Source organism: Octopus sinensis, linkage group LG1 (assembly GCF_006345805.1).
Source record: "Octopus sinensis linkage group LG1, ASM634580v1, whole genome shotgun sequence".
Lineage (NCBI taxonomy): Eukaryota > Metazoa > Mollusca > Cephalopoda > Octopoda > Octopodidae > Octopus > Octopus sinensis.
Window position 1 is genome coordinate 41,401,211 of NC_042997.1, and position 23,985 is coordinate 41,425,195.

General features: G+C 41.0%; 1 protein-coding gene across 1 annotated transcript in view; it reads right to left on the reverse strand.

Moving 5' to 3' along the window:
* LOC115208901 (protein mono-ADP-ribosyltransferase PARP14-like) overlaps positions 1–23,985 on the reverse strand; it is a 58,746-nt gene that overhangs the window by 33,366 nt on the left and 1,395 nt on the right. Inside the window, exons 2-5 of the mRNA XM_036503040.1 lie at positions 19,851–20,127; positions 8,482–8,661; positions 5,058–5,194; positions 4,569–4,796 (exon numbers count right to left, since the gene is read on the reverse strand). Of these exons, the coding sequence (XP_036358933.1) occupies positions 4,569–4,796; positions 5,058–5,194; positions 8,482–8,661; positions 19,851–20,127 (822 nt within the window). The remainder of the gene's footprint in view (positions 1–4,568; positions 4,797–5,057; positions 5,195–8,481; positions 8,662–19,850; positions 20,128–23,985) is intronic.

The following is a 23,985-nucleotide window of genomic DNA, read 5'->3' on the forward strand; positions in this document are numbered from 1 at the left end:
TGAATGGTTGAATGACCAAATACAAGCTTCTCTGTTAGTTCCTTAACAGTATGATGGGATTTTGTTCCACCAGGCTTTGCAGGACATCCTCATAGAGCTCTACAGATCTTCCAGAATGAGGGTTGTCTTCTAGGCTGTAGTTTCCAACACAGAATTTGTGGAACCACCATTGACACTGGCTTATACTTATTGTCCAATCCTCATATACTGTATTAATATTCCTCACACTTTCCATTGTCTTTATGCCGAATATGCTCCTTTGTAACTTCCATTGTAGCTTTGAAAAAATGACTGTTAAAATTGAACTACACTCTTCAAAATTTGAATTAAGAATAATTCAAAGGTAAAATTACTACCTGCTTTTATAGCAAGTTGATGCAGGTACTATTTTTTCCCATCCCCCTCCGACTTTCAGTTCATGCAATGGAAAAAATCACATTATTTATGGAAAAGAAATGTGTCTGCATGGGTAATGGCTCAATTGCATTTAATGATGCTGCAAAGAGAGAGACTTGGAGATACCACTATGAAAGGTTGTCAAATGAAGAGAATGAATGGGAGAATGAGAGTCTGCCAACAGAGAGACCAACTATCTAAATTTACAGTACCTTGGTAGATAAAGCAATTAAGGGTATGAAGACAGGGAAAGCCCAGACCCATCAGGAAACACTGCAGAGATGCTTAAAACATCTGGCAGTGTCGGCTATAGCCTAGTCACCCATATAGTCAAGCAGGTGATACATGAAGGAGTCATACCCGATGACTGGTGTAGCAGCATAATAATCAACTGCTACAAAGATAAAGGTGACACTTTAGATAGAAATAATTAGAGAGGTATCACGTTGTTGGATCAGGTAATGAAAGTCACATAGAGGGTTGTAGCCCAACTAATTAGGGAGAGAGTTAGTTTAGACAAGATACAGTTTGGGTTTGTGCCAGGGAAAAGCACCACTGATGCTATATTTCTGGTAAGACTGCTGCTGGAGAAATACCTAGCCAAAAATAAACCTCTGTACCTGACTTTCGTTGACATGGAGAAAGCCTTTGACAGGGTCCCCTGATCACTTATCTGGTGGTCAATGCGGAAACTGGGGATAGATGAATGGTTAGTGAAGGCTGTACAAGCCATGTGCAGGGATACTGTCAGTAAGGTGAGGGTTGTCAACAAGTATAGTGAAGAATTCTGAGTAGGGATCCACCAAGGACCAAGTCCCTAACTCCATTTTATTCATCATAGTCCTCCAGACAATAACAGAGGAATTCAAGATAGGATGCCCCTGGGAGATCCTTGATGCTGATGATCTTGCTCTTATAGCTGAGTTACTATCAGAACTAAAGAAGTTTCAGGTGTGGAAGTAGTGTCTAGAATCAAAGGGTCTTAGAGAGAATTTCGCAAAAACTAACGTCTTAATAAGTAGGAAGACAGACAAATCACAAATCCATTCAGGTAGATGTTCTGCTTGATCTGTAGAAAAGGCATCGGTAGAAATTCCATAAGATGTACCCAGTGCAAGCTATGGACACACAAGAGGTGCAGCAATATCAAAGAAGGCTAACTGGGAAGATAGTTTTTGTGTGTGCCAAATGCAGAGGGGCGATAAACACTGGAAATGTGCAGGAAACAGATTCCATCACATGCCAGGTGGAGAAACTAGAAGTAGTTCATAGCTTCTGTTACCAAGGTGACCAAGCCAGCATTGAGAGCAGAACTTCTTGAATGAGAATACCCCAGGCAAAGTGCAGAGAGCTCCTACCTCTGCTGGTAACAAAGGGCCTCTCACTCCAAGTGAAAGGTAGACTGTATGACACATGTGTGAGAACAGCCATGCTACATGGCAGTGAAACATAGGCTGTGACAGTTGAAGACATGCATAAGGTCACAAGGAATGAAACCAGTATGCTCCACTGGATGTGTAATGTCAGTGTGGATACACAACAGAGTTTAAGAACCCTGAGAAAAAAGTTGGACATAAGAATCATCAGATGTGGTGTGCAAGAGAGACGACTGCACTGGTATGGTCATGTGGTGCAAATGGATGAGGATAGCTGTGTGAAAAAGTGTCACACCCTAGCAGTGGAGGGTACTTGTAGAAGAGGTAGACCCAGGAAGACATGGGATGAGGTGGTGAAGCATGATCATAAAATGTTGGGCCTCACAGAGGTGATGACAAGCAACAGAAACCTTTGGAGATATGCTGTACTTGAGAAGACCTGGCAAGCCAAGTGAGACGATAACCATGACCTATGCCAGTGTAACATAACCAGCCCATTTAAGAGTACCCATCAATCATTGGCCAATAAACTGCACTTGAGGAGACCTGTTGAGTCAAGTGAAATCATTGTTATAGAGGATGCCAATGCTGCCTGATTGGCAGCTGTGCTGGTGGCATGTAAAAAGCACCATTCGAGTGAGGTTGTTGCCAGTGTTGCCTGATTGTTCCCATGCTGGTGGCATGTAAAAAGCACCATTTGAGCTTGGTTGTTGCCAGTGCCACATGACTGGCCCCCATGCCAGTGGTACATAAAAAGCATCCACTACAATCTCGGAGTGGCTGGTATTAGGAAGGGCATCCAGCTTCAGAAACCTTGCCAGATCAGGTTGGAGCCTGGTGCAGACTTCTGGTTTGCCAGTCCTCAGTGGAACCTTCCAACCCATGCCAGCATGGAAATGAGACATTAAACAATGATGATGGTGATGATGATGAAGCTGATATTCCACCCATCTCTGCTATTGATGCTCAAACACAGAGTAGGGTTTGCTGACCCCTGTTACTTTGTTGAACACTTGACCATATCAGATTTTATATTTTGGAGATATCTACACTCCAACAGGGGGTTGAGTTCCACTCAGTTACATTGATGTTCTTGGAAAAGACACAGAACAAGAAGCAGAGTAAAGGGGGAGGAGGCGGACAGAGATTATTGGTGTGGAATTGTGAAATGTGTCTTGATTGTGGCAGCTTGGAAGAGGAGGAGGAAGGGGAGGAGGAAAAGAGTGAAAGGAAGACAGACAGCACTGATTTCAAATCTGCTGAATCAGAACTGACTCGGGGTTAAATAAGAACAGTCAAACTGCAAAGAAGACCTTCAGTGTTACCAATTCTTGTTGAGTTGGTTTTGAATCCAATAACAACCAACAAGCAAAACATTCTTAGCTTCAAATGTTACAATGGAATATTTCAGAAGCAAGAATTTGGTGATGGGAAATAGTATAATGAAAGGATAAAGCACAAGATATAATGAACAGCCTTAAAGGTAGCATGAAGAAAGGTACCCAGGACATGCTGTGAAGTGGTTGGCATTAGGAATGGCATCCAGCCATAGAAACCATGCCAAAGCAGACACTGGGGTTTAATAAACCCTTCTGGCTCATTGGAGCCAGTCAAAATGTTGCACCCATGAAAGTATGGAACAAGGGCAGTAAATTATTATGAGGGTCATTTCTATTTTCTTTTCTTTATTGCGGAATATTGGTTTTTGGTAAATTCCAAGAATATCAACATAAAACAACAAACAATAAATACATCAACCAACCTTTGCTATTTCTCTGTCTTGAGGATAAACCATGAAGTAAACGTCTTGAATTTTGGTTTGAGTAGTTTTTCACGGCTTCATACATAGTTCTGGGTAGATTTTCAATGGGGTACTTCAATGTTCCAGCTCCTAATATAGGAAATGCAATACTTTTCACTCCCATTCCCTCAGTATTTTTCAGACAAATGGTTATTATTTGAGTCAAGTTTGCCAGAATCTAAAAAAAATAATTGTTTAGTAATTGATAATGAATATTTTATTAGAGGAAGGAATTGTTAAGTTGTAATTAATATATTCTTTGATTAACAAATTCCACACAAAATTTGTTGTTCTAAACAGAAATGTTTTACAGATTTGAATAGTATTAAACAACTTCTAGTGATTATTGGATTAACAGATCATGTGGTCATTGGATTAACACATCATTTGACAGAAGGATCAACACAGATCATGTGATAGCAGGAAGTCTGGTCTGAGTGAAGATATGGATGCCGTGAATGGAAAGAGAAATGTTCCAAGATTTGGTGGTTGCACAGTGTAATTCAGGTGGAATTTTGTAATTAACAAAAAAAATAATAGGGAAGAGGAGAGATTAATTATTATTTACAAGAGGGAAATCTGGGTGAGAACATACTGCAAGAAGCAACAAAACCACCCACAAGGCAGGGCGCCACAGGCACAAAAGATTCTACACTGCACACAAGAGACTATGGTTGAGTCAAAATGTTCAGGGAATATCTACAATAGAGTCTACATCAATTTCAAACAACCAGAATCCATGCTTTGGAAATTGTACAGAATACCACAACACCAGACTGTCACACTGTAGCCCATACTGTACATCAGTGGACATCAAAATACATGCTACTCTCTTGAAGCAGACGGAAGTGTTGTATGACTGGAAAAACACATCTGTGGATTGTGCATAGTTTTATGGACAATTCCGTTCATGCCACAGGGATGCTGGATCAATGATAACCTAGGGTTGTACAACAACTCTTTCAATAAATCGATATAATATGATTGATACTTACTGAATCAGATGAATTTTCATCCCAGGGAGGTAATACCAGGTGAAATACATTCTTACAGTTGAGGTTATATCCTTTAGTGATGGCTATTTTAAATGTAGAAATACCTTGAGGATATTTCTGGTTACATTCAACTTGTATCTCTGGACCAGCAGCAAGGAGAATATATTTGGAGATAACACCAATGTCAAGACAGAGATGTTCATTGGTGCTGTTAATGATGACATCAACCTACAAAGGAATTTAATGGTAAACAACTAAGGAACATTCCATGGAGAGAAGAGAGATACATTGTTGCAGTTGATATTGTTGTTAAGAAAGGCTCTACAGAATGGCTGTAGCAAGTTTGAGGTTGTTAAAGGAAATAAAATGTGAAGGAAATAAAATGTTTGAGTTTGATTGAGAAAATGTTTTAATTAACTGTAATGATTCCTTATTTGGAAATGAAATAACAATTAAATATAAATAAGTTACATGAATCTATTTACTCACAGATGCATTAGAAATTGAATCAATCAATAGTTGTATTTTGATGTCAGCATTTTCTCCGGATGCCACATTAGTTCTGGGTGTCATAGGGGCTGCTTTCTGTTGTGGACCAAGAAGGGAAGCGTTGAATGATGTGGTTCCTGAAAATAAACAATTAAACATTTTTCTCTCTCTCTTAAAAGAACTACTTTATTCCATATAAACAGTAATGATATTCCTTTCTGAAAATAGGATTTAGCAAGAGAATACATGCTAACTTGTAGTCACCCCCCCCTCCACACACCTTTTATATAGCGACAAGGCTATATAACGTTATTTCCATCTATTTCTTCTACCAAATGGACTAAAAATACATTGAAGAACATACTTGAAACTTTCAAAGTCTGAAAACAGTGAAACTGATTAGTAAAATGTGATCTTCCACCTCTTATGAAACGTTTTTGCTTAAAGACTATGTTGCAAATTACGGAAGTGCATGACCTAGGGTTTAAGACGAAAAGACATCGACAGTAAGACGGAAAGACAGAATAGGGAGAAAATAATAAGGGTCTATGATGATAATACTCGCAAAAATACAATGAAACGAGGAGCAAGTTGAAAGCTTAAAATCTCTTATCTGAAATTTTTCATCCTCTGAGAATCGTGTTTACAGCCAGGGTTAATCAATATATATATATATGTATATATATATATAAATATGTATATATATATGGTGCATTTTAAAACCTTTCTTGTAATTTTTGTTTCATGTATATATCACTCATATGGCAGTGTTGTCTGCTTCACACAATTTACCTGCTTACCACATCACATGACTCAGGCTGATGGTCATGTGAGCAGTAATTTCTAACAGGGTAACCTGTTCAAGGAAAGAAACTTGGTTATTCAGTTGAAGAAGGCTTCCAGAGCTAAATGGCCTCTCGTAAATACTTTAGAGTCAGCCAACGCTATAACTCTTGGTTCGACATTATTGGACATAAGAAAATAAAACAGTTATTTCAAGAAATTTCTCTTTAAAGAATGATAAGTAGAAAAATGTAAATCATCATAATCATCGTCATTTAACATCCACTTTCCATGCTGGCATGGGTTGGATGGCTTGACTGAAAGTGATAGGCTGGAGAGCTGCACCAGGTTCCAGTCAGATTTGACACAGATTCTACAGCTGGATGCCTTTCCATATGCCAACCACTCCAAGAGTGAAATGGGTGCTTTTTATGTGACACCAGCATCGTCTACGATTTCATTTGGTTTGATGAGTCTTCTCAAGCATGGTAAATTGCCAGAGGTCTCAGCAACTTATCATCTCTGTGTGGATCAAAGTTTGTAAGGTACTTTTTGTGTAACACTGGCATAAGCCACAACTACAATTTCACTTGGCTTGATGGGTCTTCTTAAGCACAGAATATTGCCAAAGGTCTCAGTCAATAGTCATAGCCTCCATGAAGCTCAATGTTCGAGGATCATGCTTCACTACCTCGTCCCTTGTCTATCTTGGGTCTATCTCTTCCACATGTCCCCTCCAAAGTGCAGTCTTCTCTCTTGCACACCACATCTGATGCCTCTTGTGCACCATTTTTCTTTCCAGATGCTTACACTCTGCCATACATGCACACTGACATTGCACATCCAGTGAAGCAGAGTGCCTTTATTTCTTTCAAGCATTTACATGTCCTCTGCAGCCACAGCCCATGTTTCACTGCCGTATAGCATGGCTGTTTGCACACAGGTATCATACAGTCTACCTTTCACTCTGAGGGAGAGGCCCATCATTATCAACAAAGGTAAAAGCTCTCTGAACTTTGCCCAACCTAATCTTATTCTTACAGCTATGCACTTGGAGCTTCCACTTCCACTACTAATTTGTTCACCTAGATAGCAGAAGCTGTCAACTACTTCTAGGTCTCCCTCACAGGCATTTGATGGAGTTTATTTTCTGTACATTTCTAGTGCTTATTGTACCTACACACAACAACTATCTTCCTGGTTAACCTTCCTTTGATATTGCTGCACCTTTTATGTGTCCATAGCTTGCACTGGGTTCATCTTATGGAGTTTCTACCTACACCTTTTCTGCAGATCAAGCAGGGCCATTTACCTGAAGGGATTCGTGATTTGTCAACCTTCCTACTTGCTAAAACTTTGTTTTTTCAAGATCAACTCTAAGGCCCTTCGATTCTAGACCTTGCTTCAATGCCTGAAACTTCTTTAGTTCTGGTAGTCAATCAGCTAATAGAGGAAAGTCATCAGCTTAGAGGAGCTCCCAGGGACAGCCTATCTTGATTTCCTCAGTTACTGCCTGGAGGACTATGATGAATAAGAGGGGGCTGAGGTGAACCTCTACTTCTACCTGGAATTTTTCACTATACTTGTTGCCAACCTTTAACTTGCTGACAGCATCCCTGTACATGGCTTGAACAGCTCTCACCAACTACTCATTTATCCCTAGTTTCTGCAGTGACCTCCAGATAAGGGATTGGGGGACTCTGTCAAAAGCTTTCTTTATGTCAATGAAGGCCAAGTACAGAGGTTTATCTTTGGCTAGGTACAGAGGTTTATTTCCCGCAGCTGTCTTACCAGAAATATAACGTCAGTGGTGCTACTCCCTGGCACAAACCTAAACTGCATCTCGTCTAAACTTACTCTCTCCCTAACTATTTGGGCTATGACCCTCTCCATGACTTTCATCACCTGATCCAACAATTTGCTAACTCTCCAATGTCTGTTTTTTTTGTGGGGGTGGGGACACTTTATACCTTCATATTAATTAGAATATGAACAAAAGTCATGTTTACAATGTATCAGATAAATAATTATAATTATCCTTTGTTAGGGAATCACAGAATGAGACAAGAATATTTTATCAACAGCCATAAATTAAACATCATCATCATCCTTGATTTCACATCCATTGTTCCCTGCTTGCATGGGTCAGATTAGTTTATTGAGGCAGACTTTCTATAGCTGGATGCTCTTCCTGATGCTGACTCTCACCTGTTTCCAAGCAAGGTAATATTTCCCCCTGGCCACACGAGGTTTCCACAGAAGACAGGAAACAAACAACCTCACTTGTATGCTGGAGATGCTTGTTTACAGCCATCACGTGATGTGAAGACAAGAGTACAAACACACACACACAAACACAATACATATATGAGGGGCTCTTGTATCAGTTTCTATCTTCTAAACCAGTTGACAAGACTTTGGTCAGCTCAGGGCCATATTAGAAGATATTTTCTTGAGTTCCCTTACATTAGGAATCACCATGGTTAGAAATGAATCTTTTTAACCACAAATCCATGGCTGTGCCCATAAACCAATTATAGGAATCAGATAAAAGTTGACTGAAGGAGGAAAAATCTTAATTAACACCTGAAATAAATCATTTAAGTTTTCACTAAAATATCAAACAAATAACAAGTCCTACCTCTGCTTTTACTGATTCCAAACACCGTTTCTAGATGATGCCTAAAAGCTCTGATTACATCCTTCTGTTCATCAATCAAACAAATATGTTTTATTTTAGAATTTGAGTAAGCATCAAGATAAATCTTTATAGTTGTTACTATACATTCAGTTCCTTCTTCTATGGGTATACCAAAAGTACCTGTAATAAATAAAGTATACAACATATTTAATCCAACAATTGTTCTTACTCAAAATATATATAATTAACCTGTGATATAATTTCAGTAATTTATCAGCTGCAATGCCAAGAAACAATACAATTCCATCATTTAGAAGATTCTTTAATAGACAGGGGGCAAATTTCTAGGTGCAATACCATGGCCATTCATGACCGAGGTGGGGTGGGGTGGGGGTCTTTAGCCCCCATTAATATATAATGGTATTTAATAAGAACTTTGTTTCTCTCTTGTTGAACACATTTCTTTTCTTTCTTGTTTGTTCAGTTAAATAATAATAATAATAATGATAATAATAATAATAACAATAATAATAATAATAATAATAATCGTTTTAATGTTTCCTTTTCCATGTTTCAGGTGGAATTGGTTGAGGCAAATTTTCTATGTCTAGGTGACATTCCTATCACCCACCCCCACACCAAGGAAGCTAATATTGCCCCATGGCCAGACATGTTTTCATTGTAGACTGCAAATGGATGACACTGCTTGTATGATGGTGATCCTTGTTTACAAATATCATGTGATTAAAAGACAAACAGGTACTAACACAGTCACACACACACCCACCCACCCATATATATATATATATATATATATATATATATATATATATATATATATAATATGTGACAATTAGTTGGTTGTCATAATAAAACTCAGAGTTCTGTATGTCAGGGCTTAAATCTGCTCTGGCATCTCATCAGTTATTAAGACAAAACAAAAATGCTATGAAAAAAACTGTTGAAGAAAGGAAAATTACTCTAATAAGCATAGGGAAAGTAAAACTTTTTCTCAGAATCTGCATATGCACACACACATATATATATATATATATATACATACAGTTGTGCACACACACACGAACACGTGTGTGTGTGTATATATATGTAGTGAATCTTGCATGCATGAAGTAGATTTGATCCACCATAGCCAAATTTAAATTAACACTATTACAGAACTCTTCCCACGATGGAACAATGGTGTTTCTCTGACAGCAGTTTTACATTTTTCTGATGCCTTTAGCTAGGCCGAAATAATGTCTTCACCGCTTGACCCTTTCTAACCTCTTCTACTTCAGCAAAAGCTAGAATAGAGATAACAAGACCACCAACTGAATCTGTTGTTCTCAATGATATATCTATCCTTCTGGATCTTTATAAAGCAAGCATACCCCAAGCAAAAGTGAGTTCATCACAGTCATGACGACTTAACGGAGTTAGTCACGGTTGGTGACGATTCAACGTGGTCTGGCTGACCAACGTTGGTCAGAGGGAGAAAGCAACTGTGAGACAACACCCTACAATTCTCTCTAGCTCTAATTCTGTCCCTTACAATGTCATTCTATCTCTCTGTAATTACTACTACTAAACAATGAAGAGGACACATAGACAAACTTTACTTCACATGCCTTTGGATCTATCACAACATGCCCGTCGAGGCAAGTTATTTTAACGTAACAGTAAATAAACATTTCCTCTAAACTTCATGCAGTGTCTATCTTTCACATCCTACAGTATGCTGTCATAACAACAAATAATCATCGTCGCAACTGCTGACTCTGACAATTTCAATATCAACCAAACTAAATCCGTTACATATATATATAGTCAGAATTTACAAAAAATAAAAGATGAAGACAGATCTGTAAACAACAAGCAGATGTATTAGTTTAACACTCCGGAAGTGAGAAAGTCTTTAACGTTTTGAGCCTACGCGCAGAAAGAAACACAGAAATAAACAGGAAGAGAAAATAAAAAATGTTGACTAGCGATCTATCATGGCAAATGCTAGACAGAGGAGTCACACAGGAAAGCTAGGAAGAATGGGAAATAATAAAGTAGTTGTGATCCCAAAACGAATGTGCTCATATGTGTGAGAATGTGTATGTGCATGTGGATGAGGGTTGGTGACCTTGACACATGTGTGTGCATGTGTAGATGTATGGATGATGCTGTGGGTTCTGGGAAGTGGTTAGTGCTAGTGTGTGCAGGGTGGTATGATGTGGTGTTAGGGGGTATGTGGGAGTGGGATGGGATTGGATGAACAGGGAGGGTGGGGTTGGATTGTGTAGGGGTGGGGGTTACAGCGAAGGGAGAAGGTGGGTTGGAGAGAAGAGAGGAAGTAGGTGTCAGAGCAAGAGGAGAGGTGCGTGGGAGGAAATAGATATGAGAGGAAGAGAGGAGGGTTTCATGAAGAGGGAAAGAGAGTTGAGCCCATGTGGTGCAAAGGAGCGAAGAGAGAAGGTTAATCCCTGTTCACAGGAAAACGGAAGCCTGGATGGCCCCTGTGCAACGACATTCTGAACACAGACAGGTGCTGTAAAGAATGACTGGTAGAGCAGAAATGGCATGAGACTGGGGTGTCGTTGCCAAGTCTGATGTCTCGGAGGTGTTCCGTGAACTGGTCAGCCAAGCGGCTTCCCATTTGACTGATGTACAGAGAAGGACAAAGAGAGCAGGAGATGCAGTAGATGATGTTGCTAAAAGTGCAGGTGAAGGAGTCAGTGATATATTAGGGTTGATGATGGATGCCTGTGGGGCGGGGATGTTAGAGAGGTAAGGGCAAGTGCAGCCGTGTGGGAAGGAGCCGGAGAATAGGCCGGGTTGGGTTAGGGCTGTGGACCAAGAAGTCACGTAGGTTGTGGGTTCTTTTGAAGGAGGGGAGAGGTCCATTAAGGAAGATGTGCAATGGGTAGGGGTCAGACTGGAGTCGCCAGAAGGCTCGTAGAATGGTGTGTTGGATAGAGTGGTGGGGTGGAAGGTGAGGGTAAACAGGAGACGGCGGGGGAGAGACTAGACGCACAGTCCACCAAACGTGGTCTGGCAAGGGCAGTGTGGATAGTGGTGAGCGGATATCTACGTAGGAAGAAGTGGCAAGCCATGAGTTGAGACTCAGTCTCAAACTCATGGTCGTCACTGCAGAGCCTGTGTAGATGAAGGAATTGAGAATAGGGGATGGAGAGCTTGGTGTGTTTAGGGTGGGAGGAGGAGAAGTTGAGGTATGAGTGTGAGTCTATGTTTATATTGGAGGTGCTGAGAGTGGTGTGATGAATGCTGACCGTGGAAATAGTGCAGGAGAAGTGGGGGGCAGGATGGGAAGATTTGACAAAAGAGAGGAAGGCGTCTAGGTATTCGTGGTAGAGTGCACCAATACAGTCATCAAAATATCGACCATATGATGATGATGATAGTTCAGGAGTGGGACCAGTGCATCTTGAGAATATTTGGGCCTCAAAGTTCCAACAAATAGGTGCACATTGTTCCCATATACATACTGACACATGCGTGTACATATACATACAAACACACACACACACACACACACACACACACACACACACACATATATATATATATATATATATATATATACATATGTAAACATAAATACATATAAAACATGCATACACACACATATTCCAATATAAAGAGTGAAAAATAATATACAGAAAAAATATATAAAGGAATAAAATATAAGAAATGGGAAGACATGAAACGCTTGCATGTGGACATAATATAAAAAGCAGGATCTATCTGTGCTCTGGGGGGACGGGGGGCAAAAACATAACAAATGTTTCGCTATATTTGGACATGACCCAAAAAGTTCAGTTCTTGAATTTAGACATGTAGTAGGGTCTAAAGAACTTTTCCAAACGAGCCATCTTTCCATATCGCAAAGACTGCACTTTCCACTGCCATTAGTGTAAGGCTTACATTTGGCCAAGATCTTCCAGTGGATCTTCTAACTGACACCTTTTTCTTTTAAGGACCATATATAACTGGATTAATTGGTTGTTTTCCTTTTATCCCAGTGTCTGAAGCTTAAGGTCTGATTGCCAGAGTGGCTATCCGGGCATTTGAGGGCATAACTGAGAGGGCCACTATAAAATGCAGTGGTCCCAAGACAGTGCCCTGTGGAAAACCGCTCACTATTTGTGTGTTCATAGAGGTGGCTCCATTAGCCACTACTGCCTGACTCCTATCTTTCAGGAAGTCATGTAACCACTCTCCAAGTTTTCCAGCTATGCCGAAGTCACACAGTTTGTGGCATATCATACCATGATCCACCTTGGCAAAAGCTTTTGCAAAATCAAGGTATATTATGTCCCCATTTGATCTGTTAGTAACTGCCTCAACACCTCATCATAATGTTGTAAGAGCTGGGTCAGGCAGCTCCTACCTGGTCGCAAACCATGTTGGGTATCACTTAGCAAGTTATTTTTCAAGGAATGTGAATAGTTTCCCTCTGATTATCCTTTCCATGACTTTGCTGATGTGTGAAGTCAGAGAGATAGGCCTATAGTTTTTGGCATCTGTTCTACTTCCCCTTTTATGTATTGGGCATATTATTCCCTCCTTCAGCTTGCTTGGCAGTTTGCCATTTGTAAGAAAGCTCTGGAAGAGAATCTTGAGGGGTTTTGCCAGGGCATGCTTACACACTTTGAGGAGGATGGCTGGGAAACCGTCTGGACCAGCAGCTGAGTTTGTGTCCACTTCATCTATGGCTAGTAGGACATCTTTTTCGCTAATGTCAATACATTCTATTGTAACCGCCTCGCTATTTATAGGTGAGGCGGCAAAGAAGTCCACTGGTTCGTTCACTTGTCTGTGTTCCAGCGGGGTGGTAAAGACACTTTTGAACTGGTCATTCAGCATCTCACTGATCATAGTTGGACTGTCTGTGAGGGAGCCATCCTTTTGGAGGAGGGGTCCTATCTTGTAGTGCACTGAGACTGTTTCTTTCGCGTAATGAAAGAAGGGCTTTGGGTTTGATTTAATGTTTTTTATAACCCAGGCTTCTTTGTCTGCTTTCTCCTTCACATAGGATTGTTGTAGCCTTTTTTCGATCTCCATCAGTGTTGTTTTTAGGCGAGACGTTTCGCTACTTTTGGGATGTTGGTTGAGACGATTTTCAACCTTCGTCTGTCATCTCATGAGGATCTTCCTGTCTCTTGGAATCTTGCTCCTATTTGTTTTGGCCTTGTGCTCTGGGACATATTTCTGGCATACGGCTTGCACAGAAGACATGAAACAACATTCTAGTTTCATTCAATGTCTGGTGTGGAGAGACATTCCGGCCAGTCCTCTCTGAGGATCTCTTTTTGGATCGATTTCCAATCTGCTTTGTGGAAGTTCAGATTGGAGAGATTTCGGGTGCTTTCTTTAGGCTGTATATCTCTGGTTACTTTCGGCCCAATATATGTATTTATATACATATATATATATTTATACATATATATATATTTATACATATGTGAAGCCATAACCCATGGCCCCTACCTGGCACGTAGTCAGTCCACCTGTGCATACCTTCCTTCTTGTGACACTTGTGAAGACCTGTTGAGGCAAGTGAAAATCAATCAAATCAAATCAAACCAAATCAAAATAGATGAACATCAATGGAATTTGTATCCGTGTGGTACCAGTGCCGGTGGCACATAAGAAAACAATCCGAGCGTGACCGTAGCCAGTACCGCATCGACTGGCCTCCGTGCTGAGGGCACGTAACAAACACCATCCGAGCGTGGCCGTTCGCCAGCCTCGTCTGGCACGTAAAAAACACCATCCGAGCGTGGCCGTCTGCCAGCCTCGCCTGGCACCTGTGTCGGTGGCACATAAAATCACCCACTACACTCTCGGAGTGGTTGGCGTTAGGAAGAGCATCCAGCTGTAGAAACACTGCCAGATCTGACTGGCCTGGTGCAGCCTTCGAGCTTGCCAGACCCCAGTTGAACCGTCCAACCCATGCTAGCATGGAAAGTGGACGTTAAACGATGATGATGATGATGATGATATTTATACATATATATATATATTTATACATATATATATTTTATATTTATACATATATATATATATTTATACATATATATATATATATATTTATACATATATATATATTTATACATATATATATATTTATACATATATATATATATTTATACATATATATATATTTATACAAATATATATATATTTATACATATATATATATTTATATATATATATATATTTATTTATTTATATATATATATCATCATCATCGTTTAACGTCCGCTTTCCGCACTAGCATGGGTTGGACGGTTCGACTGGGGTCTGGGAAGCCAGGGGCTGCACCAGGCTCCAGTCTGATCTGGCAGTGTTTCTACAGCTGGATGCCCTTCCTAACGCCAATCACTCTGCGAGTGTAGTGGGTGCTCTTTACATGCCACCTGCACAGGTGCCAGCGGGGGGTCTGGCATCGGCCACGATCGGTTGGAGCTTTTAATGTGCCACCGGCACGGAAGCCAGCCAAGGCAGCGCTGGCATCGGCCACGTTCGGATGGTGCTTTTTATGTGCCACCGGCACAGAAGCCAGTCGAGGCGGCGCTGGTAACGGCCACATTCGGATGGTGCTTTTTATGTGCCACCGGCACAGGTATCACAACTACTATTTCCATTGATATTTGTTTCGATGTTCATGTACATGCACTTGACTCAACAGGTCTCCTCAAGCACAGCGAGATGGTCTGGGACCCATGGTACTTTCAATGGCCAGGGGCTATTGGAACTGGTGCCGGAAGCATCCCGGGTCTTTGCAGTCACAGCACATCTCCTGAGATCTCGGTCCTTCGCCATTGCCTCAGTGAAGCCCAACGCTCTGAGGTCATGCTTGACTACCTCATCCCATGTCTTCCTGGGTCTACCTCTCCCCCTGATTCCTTCAACTGTTTGGGAGCGGCACTTCTTCACACATCTCTCCTCATCCATCCGCAGTACATGACCATACCATCGCAAGCGTCGCTCTTGCACACCACATCTGATGCTTCTTATGTCTAGCAGTTCTCTCAGGGTGCTTACACTCTGTCGTGTATTAACACTGACATTACACATCCAGCGGATCATGCTAGCTTCATTTCTTTCAAGTCTACGCATGTCCTCTGCAGTCACGACCCATGTTTCACTACCGTGAAGCATGGCAGTTCGCACACATGCATCATACAATCTACCTTTCACTCTGAGTGAGAGACCCTTTGTCGCCAGTAGGGGTAGGAGCTTTCTGAACCTTGCCCAGGCTATTCGTATTCTAGTGGTGACACTCTCTTAGCATCCACCTCCACTACTAACTTGGTCACCTAGGTAGCGGAAACTATCAACTACTTCTAGTTTCTCCCCCTGGAGTGTGATGGAATCTGTTTTCTGAGTATTTGTGGTGTCTATTGTCCCTGTGCATCTGCCACACATGAAAACTATCTTATCAGTTAATTTCCCTTTGATGTTGCTGCACCTCTTATGCGTCCATAGCTTACATTGGGTGCATCTTATGGAGTTTCTACATACACTTTTCCTACAGATTGAGCGGGGCCACTTGCCCGATGGGGTGTGTGCTGAGTTCGCTTTTCTGCTTACTATAACTTTGGTCTTTGCTACATTTACTCTAAGGCCCTTTGATTCTAACCCTTGTTTCCACACCCAAAATTTCTTTTCTAGTTTTGGTAGTGATTCTGATATGAGAGCCAGGTCATCAGCATAGAGGAGCTCCCAGGGACAACCTGTTTTGAATTCCTCTGTTGTTGCCTGGAGGACTATGATGAATAAAAGGGGACTGAGGGCTGAGCCTTGGTGTACACCTACTTCTACCCGGAATTCTTCACTATATTCGTTGCCAATCCTAACCTTGCTGACAGCCTCTCTGTATAGGGCCTGTACAGCCCTTATTAGCCATTTGTCAATCTCCAGTTTCCACATAGACCACCAGATAAGGGATCAGGGGAACCTGTCAAAGGCTTTCTCCAAGTCCACAAAAGCTATGTAGAGGGGTTTATCTTTAGCTAGGTACTTCTCCTGCAGTTGTCGGACCAGGAATATAGCATCAGTGGTGCTTCTACCCGGCACAAAACCGAACTGCATCTCATCTAAGCAAATTCTCTCCCTAATGAGATGGGTTATGACCCTCTCTGTGACCTTCATCACCTGATCCAACAGTTTAATATCCCTGTAGTTATTTCTATCTAGAGCGTCACCTTTACTCTTGTAGCAGTTGACTATATGGTGCTGCTACGCTAGTCATTGGGTATAGCTCCGTTATGTACTACCTGGTTTACAATGCAGGTGACTAAGCCATACCCCACACCACCAGATGCTTTAAGCATCTCAGCAGTGATTCCTGATGGCCCAGGGGTTTTTCCTAGCTTCATATCCTTAATTGCTTTAACTACTAGGGAGCTGTCGATTTGGATAGTTGGTCCCTCTTCTGGGTCAACATTTGGAAGTCTCTTCTCCTCCGATTCATTCTCCACATTCGGCAGTCTTTCATAATGGCTTTTCCAAGCCTCTTTCTTTTCAGAATCACTAAAAGCAAGTGCACCATCATCCATTCGAACACATTTCTCTCCTGTGGCATCACAATTTTCTCTCACACACTGTCTTGCAATCCGAAATACCTCAGTTCTTTGGTCCTCATGTCTCTGGACATTGGCAAACTTCTTCTTTTCTGCTTCACTCTTGGCTATGTATACCTGCCACCCAGCCTCCTTTCTGGCTACATGTTACTGTTCCTTGCTACCACCATCCTTCAAGGCTTTCTAGGCCTGTTTCTTTGCTCTAATGGCTTTGTCTACTGTTCTATTCCACCACCATGTAATTCTGGGCCTGGAAGAGACTTTGCACCATCCACAGACTTGGTCTGTGGCACTCAGTAAGCTGTCCCATAGGAATTTCCAGCTACCTTCTATGTCCGACATCTGTAACTCCTCCTCCCTGTCATCAAATTTCTTGCTGAGAATGTCCCTAAATCTTTGACCATGTGAAGGCTTCTTTAGCTTCCATATTCTTTTTTTCTGGATTGGTCTGCTTCTAGGTATCCTTCTGGCCTCAAGCCTAAAGTCACTAATATGCTAGGGAGTACATTCTTCACCCGGGAGGGTCTTTGTATTGAAGAGCAACCATGCGTCCCGCTGTCTGGTGAGGATGAAATCAATCTGGCTTACAGAGTTTCCTCATTGATAGGTTGTAAGGTGGCTGTCTGGCTTCCTGAAGTTAGAGTTGCAGATTAAAAGGTTACATGCATCACAGAATTCCAGTGGCCTAGTCCCCTCATTGTTTCGGGTGCCAATACTATGGCTACCATGTACCCCAGTGAAGATACCAGATTCCCACCCAACATACATATATATATATATATACAGATAGATAGATAGATAGATAGATAGATATTTTAAAGAATATATTTCTATTTTAAAAGATTCTTTACGTATATATATTAATTAATTATTTTATTATTGTAGTTATTTTTAACCTGATGAGTGGCTATATTTATATTGAAATGATTTTACTACTAATACTATTTTTACTATAATCATTTCTTAAATATAACCACGAAACATGTGTCGTCATTCTACCAAATATATACATTTTATTTATCATTTTGCACCTTATTTAATCATCGGTATATCAGTTCGATCTGATATCCTGAAGAAGTTGGAGTGCTTCCTGTTCCTATAAACGAACGTCTAATGACTGTAAGATTGCACCTGAAAGGTGGGTGGTTTGCTACTCTAGTAAGTGCCTAAGCACTCGCTTTGACTAGTTGCAATGAAGATAAAGCTATTTTTATACCCAGCTGAGAGCCATACTTAGGAAAATCCTCAATTCTGAGTCATTCTATTGGGAGATTTCAAAGCCAGGGTTGGAACAGACCGGCAAACATGGAACTCTCTAGAGCATTTTGGAGTAGGGAAAATGAATAGCAATGGTCTCATGCTGCTGGAGCTTTGCAATAAACATGGACTTTACATCGCAGGCACTCACTTTATGCACAAAGGAGATCACACAACAACGTGGATGCATCCAAGGTCTAAAGTTTGGCACCGATAGGATTTTTCATCACCTGCAAGCATTAGGGTTTTAGGTATAATGATAACACTTGAGTATAAGTGACGTTGAATCATTATATTCTCCCTTACTCAGAGAAAAGCCAAAATAAATAATAGAACCTAAGAGAAAGCTTAAGGTTTAAAACCGAAAACCGCCATAATATATACATATGCAAACTTTACTTCCAACTTAATGTAGAGGTCATGTTAGAACAGAGAGTACTCCATTATTTGCCTCAAAAGGACCTCCCACAGGGCCTTGGGTGCATAAAATTACTCATATTTATATTTTTAAGAGACGAGAACCATCTGCTATAATCACTATTACTGCTAGATGACATTATTTCATCTTGCCTGGATTCTTCAGTAGGAGACATCTAGTTGTGACATAACAGCCAAATCTTTTGACCATATATAGAATTTCAGTATCTGTTAAGGCACTGATTTTGCAAATAGCCAGCAAGTCTATGAAAAAGGTAATTAACAGCAACAGAAGCAATAGTAATACCAACAGGCAATTTTTATATCCAACTAAATGTGGATGTTGTGTTTGAGCACCAAATACTGCGTTATTTACCATGAGAGGATGTCTCATATGGATGTCTGGTGCATAAAAGCACTCATATATTGTTGGCAGACAAGACTCGTCTGCTTAGGTGCTAGGACTGCCACACACTCACACAACAACAACAAATACTGTTCTTCTAGAATGTCAGCTGTGCCACAACAGGCCTCTTTTCAATTCCCGTCCACCAAATCCACTGGAAGGTTTGGGCCAAACCCAGGTCTATAATGAATGACTTGCCCAAAATACCTTGCCAGGGAACTGAACCAGAAATCATGTGGAACATCAACCTTTTAACCATAACCAACCACATCTTCTACAATAATATATATATATATATAATATCATCATTGTCATCATTTCACCTCTGTTTTTGATGCTGGCAAGGCCGGAGAGCTGTCCAAGTACCAATTTTCTCTTTTGGTATAGTTTCTATGGCTGGATTCCCTTCCTTTCCAGAATGCCAACCACTTTAGAGAATGCACTGGGTGCTTTTTCTGGGACACCGTCACAGGAGCTGGTGCCACGTAAAAAGTGGGGTTGCCAAGTTACTTGCAAGACAAAGACTTTTAGTTGAGACGGAGAGTGAAACCAAGGGAAGTGGATGGATGCCAGAGGAGAGGTTAGAGCATGAGAGAGGGACAGGATAGTTGCCTTGCTATACACTAAATAGTGTAATTACTCTTTCTGTGCCAATTAATTTGAACAGAAACAAAATGGTAAATTCTTACCTGTACTGATGGCAGGAATTGCAATTGATGTATAAGACATTTCTTCAAGACCTGCCAAACAATTTCGAACAGCTCTTGAAAGGTGAAAAATTTCCTCAGTTTGTCCATCATTCCAAACGGGTCCAACAACATGAAGGATAGCCTTGCATTTGAGTTTACCAGCTTTAGTTGACACTACTTCTCCAGGTGTCAGTTCACTCTTTCTTTCTTTCATAATTCTGTTAGATTCAGCTTGAATTCCAAACCCACCTGCAAAGATATTTGCATTCTTATGTTCCTGTTTAATACATGTTAATATGTGTTAATATGTGTAATATATTAATATATTATTTCAATACCTCAGCGAAAAAATATGAATCTCAGAAGATGCTCAGATAAGAAGTTTTGTCTTTTCAACCTCGTCACTTACTCTTCTATTTCTGCACAAATCATAAACCCCTTGTTAGTTCTTTTCATTATTCTACCTATTTCATTACCATGTAGACATGTAAATATAGTTTCAATAGTTTCGTCTTCCCTGTTTTTGCCTTTAATATAACCTTAGCTCAAGCAATTCCTTAACCGCAACATATTCATTCATTCATCTATGAAAGTCTATCACACAGTCACTTTATTTCTCTAATTTTGTCTTAGACTGGCTCTCAGATTCTTCAATTCTATTTTACTCTTATCAACATTTGCTGTCTCGTTAAATTAACTATGCCACACAAATCCCAAAAGAATATTTTTCTACCTCGTGTTCTGAACATCTCTACCCACCCTCTCTCTCTGTCTTTGTCTCGCTCTCACTCTGACTGTGTGTCTCTCTCTTTTTCGATTACCACTCGCCTCGCCAAGACTTCCTCCTCTTCCACCAACACCACCACCCTATATATACTAGTGCATGCACTCGGATTCCCCAATTCGATTTTTAATAAGATGGTGGTGGAACAATGTTGTTGACAGGGCTATTAGAGAAAAGAAACAGGCTTGGAAAGACTGGAAGAACGGTGGTAGCAGGGAAGTGTATCAGACTCCCAGAAGGGAAGCTAGGTGGCAGGTTTATTTAGTCAGAAGGGAAGCAGATAAGGAAAAATTTGCCAATGTTCTGCGCCGTGAGGATCAAAGACTTGAGGTATTTCGTGTTGCAAGACAGTGTGTGAGAGAGAATCGTGATGTTGTAGGAGAGAAATGTGTTCGCATGGATGATGGTTCTCTTGCACTAAATGAGGCCGCAAAGAGAGAGATTTGTAGATGCCACAATGAAAGGTTGCTGAATAAAGAAAATGAATGGGAGAAAGAGGGTCTGCTGAATGTTGACCTCACAGAGCGACCAGCTATCCGAGTTGACAGTACCTTGGTAGATAAAGCAATTAAGAGTATGAAGACCGGGAAAGCCACTGGCCCATCAGGCAGGCAAACCACAAATCCCTTCAGGTAGATGGCCCTGCTCGATCTGTAGAAATGGCGTAGGTAGAAACTCTATAAGATGTACCCAGCGTAAGCTATGGACACATAAGAGGTGCAACAATATCGAAAGAAGGCTAAGTGGGAAGATAGTTTTTGTATGTGGCAGATGCTCAGGAGCAATAAATACTGAAAATGTGCAGAGAAGAACTTCTGCCACATTCCAGGGAGAAAAACTAGTAATTGATAGCTTCCGTTACCTAGGTGACCATGTCAGTAGCTGTAGGTGGGAATGCACTGAAAGTGTAGCTGCTAGAATAAGAATAGCCTGGGCAAAGTTCAGAGAACTCTTACCTCTGCTGGTGAGTAAAAGGTAGATTGTATGACGCATGTGTATCAACAGCCATGCTACTTGGCAGTGAAACATAGGCTATGACTGCTCACGATTTGCGTAGGCTCACAAGGAATAAAGCCAATATGATCCGCTGGATGTGTAATGTCAGTGTGCATACTCGACAGAGTGTAACTACCTTGAGAGAAAAGTTGGACCTAAGAAGCATCAGATTGGGGTGCAAGAGAGATGACAGTACTGGTATAGTCATGTGGCGAGAATGGATGAGGACAGCAGTGTGAAAAAGTGCCACACCCTAGCATTTAAGGGAACCTGTGGAAGAGGTAGACCCAGGAAGACCTGGTTCGAAGTGGTGAAGCATGACCTTCGAACATTAGGCATCACCGAGGCAATGACTGGTGACCGAGACTTTTGGAAATATGCTGTGCTTGAGAAGACCTTGCAAGCCAAATGAGACCATAACTTTGCGTCCTATGCCAGGGGTGTAACCAGCCCACTTATGTGTACCTTTCCTTCTTTGGACACTAAACTCTGCTTGCAAAGACCTGTTGAGGCAAGTGAAATCGAAATCAGATTTGATGACTGGCATCCCTGCTAGTGGAGCACTATGAGCACCATCCATGAGTGATCGTTGCCAGAGCAGCTAACTGGTTTCCATGGCGGTGGCACATAAAAAGCACCATTCGAGCGTGATTGTTACCAGCGTTGTCTTAGTGGCACTTGTGCTGGTGGCATGTGAAAAAACATTTGAGTGAGGTCGTTGCGAGTGCCACTGGATTGGCACATAACAAACACCATTTGAGCGTGGCTGTTGCCTCAAGCTAACTAGGTTCTGTGTTGGCGGCATGTAAACGCACCCACTACACTCTCAGAGTGGTTGGCGTTAGGAAGGGCATCCAGCTGCAGAAACTCTGCAAGATCAAGATTGGAGTCTGGTGCAGCCATCTGGTTTGCCAGTCCTCAGTCAAATTGTCCAACCCATGCTAGCATGGAAAGCAGATCTTAAACGATGATTATTATTATTTTTATTATAAATATATTTTGTTATATATATCAATATATATATTACATTTTAATTCTATTTTACTTGTATACACACACACACACACGTATATGTATATATTTTTTTTCTTCACAAACCCTTTTGATTGGAATTTGACCCACTTCTTTTTTTTGGTTTCTTCTCTACTTCCTTCCAAAAAGAAAAGCTCTACTTTGTATTTTGTCCCTTCTGTATTCAGCCTCGTGTGGCCAATAAAGAAACACATATATACAACAGACTGTTAGTGTATTGAGAGAGAAGTTTGGCAGAAGAAGAATTGGATGCAGTCTGTGAGAGAAGACAGTGCTGGTTTGGCCATGTGATGTGGATGGATGCTGACAGCTCCACAAAAAGTGCCGTACATTCAAAGTGGATGGAACTTGTGTAAGAGGGAGACCCAGTAAAACAGAGGACGAAGTTCTGAAGGAGAACCTCCGAACGGTGAACCTTGTGGATGAGATGACAAAGGACTGAGATATCTGGTGCCTTGCTGTGCTCAAGAAGACCTGACCTCCACAGCAGAAGTGTATCAACTTTATGCTTAGAGAAAATTGGAAGTGTCTAACATTTTGAGCCTACTCTTTGACAGAAAGAATAGAAGAAGAGAGAGAGAAGAGAAGAAACCCATGTCAGAGTGTCACTACAAGCTGAAATGATGGGAGGAGGAAGAGGTTGCTGAAGGTGTCAGTGGCTCTGGCAACCAAGGGAGACATCTATGAGAGCTGATTTTAAGTACGAATAACAAGGGAGACAACAATGAACTTGGCACGTGTATGTGAGCACACATGTGTATGAGACTACTGTGTATAAGTATCTATGCATGAGTGTATGTATGTCCATGCTTTTGGTTTATGTGTGTGTGTATAAGGCTATGCGATGTAACTGTGTGTGCAAGCAAGTGGATGTATATAAAGCTATTGTGTGCATGTATACTGTGTGTGTGTGTTCATGCGTGTTGGTACGTACATGTGTATGTATATGTGTGTGTGTGTGTCTGTGCACCATAATTTAGTGTCCATGGCTGGGTGTCCTTCCTGTAGCCAAGTGTCACATGTTTCCAAATGAGGGAATATTTCTCCATGGTCAGACATGTTTTTCATGGAAGACTGGAAATGACACAACATCACTTGTGTGATGGTGATGTTCATTTACAACCATCGTGTGCTGTCAACACCTGGCTACTCACCCTCACACACACACACACATATATATATGTATGTATTACAAAATATAAAGTTATATCTTGAGTGACAACAACACTCAAGATATACAACGGACTGGAAATAGAAGTGCTCCAATGAGCTGTATACACCTTTTATAAAAAAGTATATATGTATGTATAAATGATGAGCTTC